The following is a 9,897-nucleotide window of genomic DNA, read 5'->3' on the forward strand; positions in this document are numbered from 1 at the left end:
AGGTTAAAATAGTCACAAATGCACAAAATTACAAAACAGAATGGGAAAATCAGGTCTAACAGTGTTATTCCTAATGTTTGTGACATGCTACATTGGCCAGGTAGTCACTGCTTCAGAAAGCCCTACATACTTACACTTTGTACTAGTTTTTTTTCAGTCCGTCACCTTTGTAACTGAACTTTATTGTTTGGTGGTCAGTTTCTTGCCAAAAATATTAAATTTGTACAAGTTGTACAACTCAGCTTATTGACTGTGTAAGAAGTTTCTAATGTGCTATTTTGTTAAAGCACCGATTCATCATTTTAAACAAGATTAGATTATACAAAGATAAATTTTTCTCTGTAACAGATTTAAAATATTTTTCATATATGTTTCAGCATTTATTATGTGACCCTGTATACAGGTATTGAATGCATATAAATATATTAAATTTAATAACACATCCATCATATTAATTTATTATGTACTTGTCTTTTTGAAGGATGATATAGGCATTTAAGTGTTCCCTTTTACATAACACAATTGTTGCAGGGAACAGTTTTAAGTCAGAGAATATTTACTTTTTCCATAAAACATAGATTCTGTTAAGATATTGGACCTCACTGTGTAAGGACTTGAGAAAGATGAGCAACTAAAATCCCACACTTGGTGTGTCTCTTTCTCTCTTTCTAAGACACCTAAATGGCCACCATTACTATAGTATTTAAGCACTTCCCAATCTTTAGTATATTTATCTCTGCAACATCCCTGTGTTTTTTTTTTTTAAACATGAGGAGCTCAGAGGGACAAATCACTGAGTCTTTCTCTGAAGTCCTACAGGAAGCCAGAGGAGAAACTTGGATATAGGTCTTCCAAATCCTAGACCTGTGCTCTAACCACTGAGCAATCCTTCCTCTTTTACTTTAAACACATGATTTTCCATGTCAGGGGTGTCAAACATACAGCCTGAAGGCTAGATCTGGCCCATGGAGCCATGTCACTTGGCCTGCAGCATGAGTGGATGCAGGGCCTGCTGCTGATACCAGAGCTCTAGAGCCCCACTGGGGTTGTATGTTGGCAGTGAGGGACAAGTGATGGCTGCTTTAACCAACTTTGGCTCCTAAGAATTGTTCTCGCCACCAAATGTAGCAGCATATATGGAGTTCTGGAGGCCAAGTGCTACATGTCAAAGGGAAAATACCCCTTACTCTCTTTTCAGCAGTCCCATTTCACCTAGGAACAGAGGGCCAACCCAGTTCCAGTCAGAGTTGGATGTAGTCTGCATTTTTTTAATGTTTGTGATGGCAAGGTTGGGTTTCCTGCTCTGATCAAATATTAATGGTTTCTGCTGTTAGCTGCTCAGGCAGTCATTTCCTCAGTCAAAGCTCTCTGTCTGACCTGTCCTTGTCCTTTGAGGGTAAGTTGACTCCCCTGCTCCCTCCTTTCCTTCTCTTGTGTTGATTACAGGATGACAGTATCCACAAAGGGTCACCCTTAGTTGCTTCAGTTGAACAGGGCATAACTGTCATGCTAGAGTGGCCCCCATAGGATATGAGATACCACATGCTTTATGATTTCTAGCAGGACAGGCCTTCCCAGTAGAGTGCTCACAAATTAGAGATTTATAGATTTCTAGGGTCAGAAAGGACCTATTAGATCATCGAGTCTGACCCCCCTGCTCTGGGCAGGAAAGAGTGCTGGGGTCAGGTAACTCCAGCCAGGTGCTCTCTAATCTCCCTTTAAACGCCGCCAAGGTAGGGGAAAACACCACCTCCCTTGGAAGCCCATTCCATATTTTGGCGACCCTCACCATAAAGAATTTTTTCCTGATGTCCAATTTAAATCTGCTCTCCTTCAGTTTATGGGGGTTTTTTTAGTTTATTTACCATGTAGTTCACCATCCTGAGACCTGGATGTTACATATCTACACAAATTATGCCTCTTACTACTTTTCCTGTCAGAGGAACCCAGTGAAAAGCAGTTGTGCACCACTTCCCTCTGGTAGTTGGACCAATAGTTAATTAGCTTACAGGTCCTGGAAGCTTGAGGACCTTCCTCTTCGTTTCTCTTCTAACTGTCAAGAGAGCATAGGAGGAGAATTAGGCTCTTATCCAAGGATTCCTGCCTAGACATTCACCTGAACCAGTTAATGATTAATGCTGCTCCCTATGTCTTCCTAAAGTGGTTTCTCCTTTCATCTTGGGTAAAAAAGCTTCTGTACCCTTATCCTCCTTTAACACCAGCCAGAAATTAAGGGGAGAGAAAGTTGCTTTCTCACATTTGATTCAGGAGTGTTTTAATACCTGTCAAATTCACAGCCAAGGTTGGAAAGTATTGCTTTGTCTTATGCTCGTGACATTCAGAAAATTGCAGTATATTCTAAGTTTTCACAATCTGATAAGAGATGGAGTAGTTTATCTCAAGCTACACAAGCTTCTTAATACAGGCTCAAATCCTAACACAGCTCCTTCCACAAAAGAAATATCCATCTCTTGTGCTGATAGAGAATGTCCACTTGAACATATGCAAGTCAGTCAGCTGGACATAATTCTTCACCCTCTCATGTTCTTACTTACTTGATGCCATAGACTAGTGGTTTTCAACCTCTTTTCATTTGTAGACCCCCTACAAAATGTTGATTGGAGGTACAGACCCCTTTGAATTATAAGTGTGAGTATTCGCACACTTTTGATTGATCATAGTCATCTTTTGTGGACCCCTTAGACATAGTCTGTGGACCCGCAGGTTGAATACCATAGCCATAGAGGGTCAGTATAGATGAATATAGCAATTGTGTCAGTGTCAAAGGAAGCTAGTGTGCGGCTGCTACATCTGCATTATCTGTAATAACTGAAATGTAACAACTTGGCTCCAACTTTAAGCCTGCTTCATTCAGGGTCAAACTAAGGTGATTTAGCTAACTTGTATCCCTGCAAGACCATAATAGTGACATTATTACAGCTGGCATGCCCTTTGAACAGCAGCACCCCTTCCCTTTTGAAGTAGCTAAGAAGTACATTTCTCCATCCCTTAAGTTGCTGCTGCTGCTTGCACTTTCTCGCACTCTCACATGCACACTTACTTTCCTTTCTCCTATGTGTTTGCACTACTGGTTTTTCTAGCATTGAATGGAAGTGAGTTAGCATGGAAAGAGATTGGAAAAATACATTATTTTTTACATCTTAATTCTTTTCCAAGTCCTGTAGTTCCAACCTAGACATTTCACCATGTTAGTATATATAACAAAGATGAAAATGTTTTTCTAATTGCGAGACTTAGACATCCCAAGCAACATACATTCTCTGACAAGTTAAGCCACTCCCTTTAAAGGGTTGCTGCCATGAGTTTAATTTTTTTTTCTTACTCTATTTACTGCTTTAAAAAATGAATTTGTAGTTTGGACTTGCTTAAAGAACTTTGAAACATCAATTTATCAAGTAAAAAATGTCTTGGTACATAATCCTGTAGTTTCATTTCATCTGCTTATTTCCTGCAAAAGTTGTTTTGCAGCTTACTTATATGTAGGGTCTTTCCCAAAATATTTTGCTGAAGTAAAATAATTTGGGCATGTATTTTGCCTTACCCATACAAAGCAAATCCTTCCAAAGTGATTATCAATATTTGGTATTGGTATTCATATGGTAGTTTAGGACCTATGGCTCAGAATACCAAGTCCTGCTGAAACTTCAGAGTTTTTTTAGGTAAGTGGAATCATATTTGTGTTTTCTAATTCAGAGGATGAAATCTGAGCAGGAAACTGTTTCAAATGATTTGTAAGAAGAAACATGACCCAGTACAAATAACTAGTGAAAAAAACTATTTTAAAAGTGTCCTAAATTCATGCCACATTCACAAATTGATAGATGTTTCACTACTAAAATCTCTAAATCAGAGTGACTTTGTTTCCAACAGGGCATGGGGCAGATGTGAAGTGTGTTGACTGGCATCCAACAAAGGGGTTGGTTGTATCAGGAAGTAAAGACAGCCAACAGCCAATCAAGTTTTGGGATCCAAAGACTGGGCAGAGCCTTGCCACACTGTAAGTTATGATCTGAATTGTGCCCATATCAAAAAAGGCAAAAGCTGCATAGAATTTTGATTATTTTATTTTGTTTTTAGCTTGGTCCCTATTGAGGGCTGAGTTCTGTTCAACCCTGGATAAATGGAGGCAAGCTTTCTGGCTGGGTCAGAAACTCCAAAGGCAAGGCAGAGATTGAGTTGAGAATTTTATGAAATGTTTGTTTATCCTGCCTTTGTTCACAAGCCTTATGTCCCCACATTTCTCATTCAGAGCGCTGAAGTGAGTGACTTTGCCTAGTTAATGCTATACCTGACCAATCAGTAGGAATTACTACCAGAGAGTAATAAGAAGTATAGCTGCACAGTAGTTACATGCACTGGCACAGTGTTTGCTACCAGCTCTTGTTAATGCTGCGAACAGAACATCAAACTTTTGATCAGATTTGTCATCTTCTTTACTCTGCTAGTCTGTCTCAGGCCCTTAACTTTGGATCTGGATGTTTTTGAGAGAGAGATTATGATGTGGGGTCTGATTTCTAGCCCATTCATCTTTATCTACCTGTGCTTCCAGACATGCTCATAAAAACACAGTGATGGAGGTAAAGTTGAACCTCAATGGCAATTGGCTGCTCACAGCTTCTCGTGACCACCTGTGCAAACTCTTTGACATTCGAAACCTGAAAGAAGAGCTCCAGGTCTTCAGGGGTCATAAGAAAGAGGCCACAGGTCAGAAGGCATTGTAATACACTATAAATTGCATAAGTAAATACAAAAAAATAATAGAGACTTTTGTTTTCAGTTAATTAAATTAAGGTGAAAAGAATACTTGTTTAAGGCTGTTTAACACTTACTGCAGATTCTAGCATTGTATTTTCTTATTGTGATTTTTTTGTATTTCAGCTGTAGCCTGGCATCCTGTTCACGAAGGACTTTTTGCAAGTGGAGGATCTGATGGCTCTTTGTTGTTCTGGCATGTTGGGTAAGTGGCATTTTCACTAGCATGATGGAGAGATGCAGTTCAGATGCTTCTAGATATATCCTGTTCATTGGCAATGTTATTGTGTGCATATTGTAAAATACACCATATCTCTCTCTGAGGCTAAGGACAGACATTACACATAAACCAATTTAAGTGATCAGAAACTGGTTTAAACCTGTAACAGAACAGATGTTCAGCACACATAAACCAGTTTTAAAATGGCTGAAACCAGTTTGAGATCAACCTGGTTGAATGTAGTATCAGACTTAACGGATTTGGGTCAAACCAGTTTATGCAATGTCTGTCCCAGATCCCTTCCTGGTATAACGTAAAACCAGAGTCCTCAGCATCCTGGATGCTTTGTAGCCCTGGGTGGGGCTGGGCTGTCTGCTCCAGAGCAGGGCTGGTCCTGCCCCTCTGCTCCTTGGCTTGAGTTCTGGCAGACTGCAGCCACAGCAGGGTCTGCCTGGCTTCCTCCTGTCCCATCTCTCTCCCCACCTCCCCCGCTCAACCAGGGATTCCCCCTCTCCTCTCCCACAGCACAGACTGTAGCCAGCATGTGGTATGCTAGCTAATGCTGAGAAGTGTCTGTATAAGGCAGAGAGGACAAAAGCAAACTGGACAGTGTCTGCTTAGGGCTTTTTGGAGCAAATCAACAGCTCAGCTGGTAATGTCCCTCCGTTCCTTCCTTGGGAAAACATTGTTTAAGAAGAACTTGAACTAATGAGAGAGGTTTTTGTTTTCTTGATGGGCTGATAAATGCTCTGTTATCAACTCCCTGTGTAACTCCCTGCTGTGTAACTCAGTGCTCTGTTATCAACTCCCTGCTGGCTCCCTCGAAGGTCAGCAAGGAGGGGGAACCCCTCCCTAATCAGTGTGTCCTGCTGGGCCTGGCCACACCCCTCCCCCACCCCCTTAGCATTGTGGAAGGGAAGGGAGGGCTGCTGTAACACTCTTTCAGTTTCTAGCCTGAGCCACTGCAGGCATGTTGCCTGCATTTCTTAAGTCCAGAAGGGATGTCTGCATGATTACAAACTGGTTCAGCCTAGCCAGGTTAGACTAACCTGCAAAGATTGAATCATTTCAGGCTCAGGCTTTTGAATGTCTGTCCCTAGCTTGAGTGCTTGAGCTCAGTAGTTTAGGTATACTCTGGTAATTTTTTCAGAGATGCATTTTGCCATGGTCAGATAAACAGTCCTTATAAGAAGAATTTCCATTTCACTCTTATAAAGGTGAAGATAAAAAGGATGAAGTTTACAGCCTATATTGGAGCCTTTTAAAAAAAATTTTGTTTAAAAAAATCTTCGATGTTTCTTTCCTGGGAGTCTCAGAAAGAAGAGCCACACTTGAAAATTAACTGATAAATAAAATGAGCATCTTGTTGTTCAGTTGCTTGTAGTTTTCTACAACAAAAATCTCTTACATTGTATGTGGCAAAGTTTTATGTGATAACTGATTTTTCGTGCTCTAGGGTTGAGAAGGAAGTTGGTGGAATGGAAATGGCCCATGAGGGAATGATCTGGAGTCTGGCTTGGCATCCTCTTGGACATATTCTCTGCTCAGGCTCAAATGATCACACTAGGTATTTTCAAGTGCTTAAAGATTTCAGGGAATTCTAATACATGTTCTTTCCCAATTCCTAACTGTGAGAGAGAAAAGATCAATAAATCCAAATTGTTCCTGCTATAGAACCAGTTGGCAAAGCAAAGTTGCAAGGTGATTAAGGTGTTTTATGGGAAAAGGTCTTACCTTTCACACATGACAGTAGAATTAGGGCACATCTATGCCATCAAGGGACTGAGTTAGGGTATATCACGGTGAAGCACGGCACATCTGCTCTGTTTAGTCTCCTTCTGAAAAATAATGTACCTTAGTGGGATACTTAACACAGACATATATGTGCACCCAAGACACCCAGCTTACGTTACTTGTGTTTTAGGATGTAGCTCATGACGGGCTGGCCTACTGTTTCATTGCAGCTGTCCCCATCTCAGTTCTTTGATAGTGTAGACACACCCTGAAAGTCTGCTCTCCAAGTCCTTTTGGAGGATATGTTTAAAAAAAAAAAAAAAAAAGAGGAGCTAACATGTCTTTGTAGTCATTATACAGTGTCCCATGGAGCTTTTGAAGGGGCTTTCTTTAGTCTTCGACAAAAATTCTGAAGCAGAGAGGACTTGTAAGCAGGAAATAAATTAATCTGTTTTGGATGAAAACATGGGGTTCAGGGAATAATAGTCATATTTTATAAATGGCATGCATTTCTGGGCATAGAAGTTCATATTTCCAAGAATGATATCCTATCAGTGTCTGTGAAGGGTAAATTTGATTGGGTTTTATTGGAGAGGATGGATGTATGGTAGTCTTAGTTTCATCCTATCAGTGGAGCAAGTCTGGCAGTTCTCACAGCTGTTCTCTATGAAGTGTCTTTTGATTCTTGATCACTAGCTCAATGTGAGATGAGTCCTACTATGTAATCACCACATACCTGGTATTTAAGTCCATTTTGAAGCCTGATGAGTAAGGCTTCCTAAATACCTAAATAGCAGGGCTGTGTGAAGCTTTGGTCCCTAATTCGATTTGGTGGAGATTTGACCTAATTCGGTGGCTGAATCTTTGAACCTGAATCAAATCAGAGAACCCTTTAATCGCTCTGAATTGATTCAGAGAGATTCAGAAAGATTTGGAGATTTGGACATAGACACGGCTTTAAATGTTTTTTCTACATACCTCTAGGTAGCAGGGGCTCGTGAATGCTGTGATGCTGGGGTGGAAGGAGTGTCCCTCAGGAGTGCAGGGGGCTCCCCAAAGCGCTCGGCAGCAGACCCCGAAGTGGACCAGAAGCACTTCTGGTCCACTTCGGGGTCTGCTGGGGAGCGTGCTTGAGGGCCCCCCCACACTCCTGTGGGACACTACTTCCACCCCAGCATCGCAGCATTCACGAGCTGCACTGGTACCTCGAGGTATGTAGAAAAAACATTTAAAGCTGTGTCTATGTCCAGATCAGCATCGAATCTTCAGATATGGATTCAGCCAAATCGAATCAGGGACAGCGATCTGAATCAATTAATCAAATCACTGTCCCTGATTTGGGCCAAATTAGGCCAAATTGAATAGGGCCTGCTTCACACACCCCTACTAAATAATCAAGGTATTGTAATAGAATGCAAAAGTAAGGAGAAAGGGAGATCCTGATGACAAGCAGTAGTTATCTCCTTATCTTTTCAGAGATTTCATATTACACTTCTTTTCATTTCATTTTGACAGCAAGTTCTGGACTAGGAATCGGCCTGGAGATAAAATGCGCGATCGCTACAACCTGAACCTACTGCCCGGAATGTCGGAGGATGGAGTGGAATATGGTAAGGGTATTGCCATGAATACAGAAGAATAGAGGGTTGGTGTCAAAAATAAGCCTAGAACATTTAGGTTTAGTTAGATTTCAGCTCCTGGGCAGCATGATGAAATAATATAGGATTGGTTTGGTGATTGGTTAGATAGTATTTTTTTTTTTATTTTTTTTTTTTTTTTACTGGGATGATCTCATTCTCTATGATCCAGGGTCACCATTCCAACAATGAGTTTTCTTTTGTTCTGCAGCTCCAGGAGGTAGGACCAGCTCTGTCAATCACAGGAAGGAGGTTTGGCTCTCCCTCTGGGAAAATCCCCAGTTTGTTCTGCCTCCTGAAAACTTCAACATGTGACTTCAAGACCTCTCACAGTCCTGAGCTACAGAGCACAGGAAAACCTTTGAAATTATTGAACCTGCCTCAGAAGTCCTTTATCTTAAGCTTTTTCCCCTTCTAATTATTTTGCTTAGCAGTGTCAGACCTTTAAGGGTTGCCCCACTCCACAGCATGCAGCAGCTCCCCTTCTGCTTCAGGGTGGTGTCCCTATCTGTTATTCAGATCATTGATTACATGCTGTTTGTGCTCCATAATGTTCTTAGAATAGCATTTCCCCTGAATTATTTTTTCTGTACTTATTATAGTACAAAGCATTGGGGAAAAATGTTTCCTTCCCTGGTGTCCAGCTCAGACATAGTTTTGCTGAAGTGACATGTTTTCTGGTGTTTTGGGTGGTTTTACAATTTTTTAGCCTTTATTTTAATACCTTGCAGTTCATGAGTGGGATAAATTATTACCCAGCAAAATGTGAAATGTGTAAGCAAATCAGTTGGATAAAAAATGTGGGGAAACCAGAAGATAATAAGACAACTTCCAGGAAAACCATTTCCAATGTAAAACTTAGATGATATCCATTTGTGTTCCATCTCTAGATGACCTTGAGCCCAACAGCCTTGCAGTAATCCCTGGGATGGGAATACCTGAGCAACTGAAGCTGGCCATGGAACAAGAGCAGCTGGGTAAGTGATGGAAATAATGCATAAGGCAGGGGCGGGCAAGTATTTTGGGCGGAGGGCGCTTACTAAGTTTCAGCAAGCCATCGAGGGCCACGTGGGTGGCTCCGCCCATTGACAGGTGCCCCACCCCCTGATCACCGTCTTGGGACTGGAAGGCCTGCCCCCTAACCTTTGCCACCAGAAGTCCTTCCCCTTGCCCCCCAGAATTACTCCTTTCAGCAAGGGGTTTTGCCATCTCTGAACCAGAAATATACCAAATTTTGTTCTAAAAATCAAACATGTACTACAACATTAATTAATTTCATTTCAGAAAAATACTTTTGTCCTGATTTACTTGCATTTGTGTAGTGTACAGAGGTGATAGTATAGTAGCTTAAAATGAAGTCTTACTCTTGTATATTGTGTGAGGGTGGGTATGGGTTTGTGGGGTGAGGGGGAAGGTGTGTGTGTGTATGTGTGTGGGATTTGTTGGGGGGTGGATAGGTATGGGGGCTGTGGGTGGGTATGGGTTTTGTGGGGGACTGAGTGTGTGTAAGGGGAGAGTGGCTGGGGAGGGTTG

The 9,897-nt window shown here is 41.4% G+C and overlaps 1 protein-coding gene across 1 annotated transcript in view; it reads left to right on the forward strand.

Annotated features, from left to right (window-relative positions):
* WDR33 (WD repeat domain 33) overlaps positions 1–9,897 on the forward strand; it is a 116,850-nt gene that overhangs the window by 55,340 nt on the left and 51,613 nt on the right. The window contains exons 8-14 of the mRNA XM_019503727.1: positions 3,892–4,018; positions 4,571–4,725; positions 4,900–4,978; positions 6,450–6,560; positions 8,243–8,337; positions 8,576–8,584; positions 9,255–9,341. Of these exons, the coding sequence (XP_019359272.1) occupies positions 3,892–4,018; positions 4,571–4,725; positions 4,900–4,978; positions 6,450–6,560; positions 8,243–8,337; positions 8,576–8,584; positions 9,255–9,341 (663 nt within the window). The remainder of the gene's footprint in view (positions 1–3,891; positions 4,019–4,570; positions 4,726–4,899; positions 4,979–6,449; positions 6,561–8,242; positions 8,338–8,575; positions 8,585–9,254; positions 9,342–9,897) is intronic.

Source organism: Gavialis gangeticus, unplaced genomic scaffold (genome assembly GCF_001723915.1).
Source record: "Gavialis gangeticus isolate Ggan-Ray unplaced genomic scaffold, GavGan_comp1, whole genome shotgun sequence".
NCBI lineage: Eukaryota > Metazoa > Chordata > Crocodylia > Gavialidae > Gavialis > Gavialis gangeticus.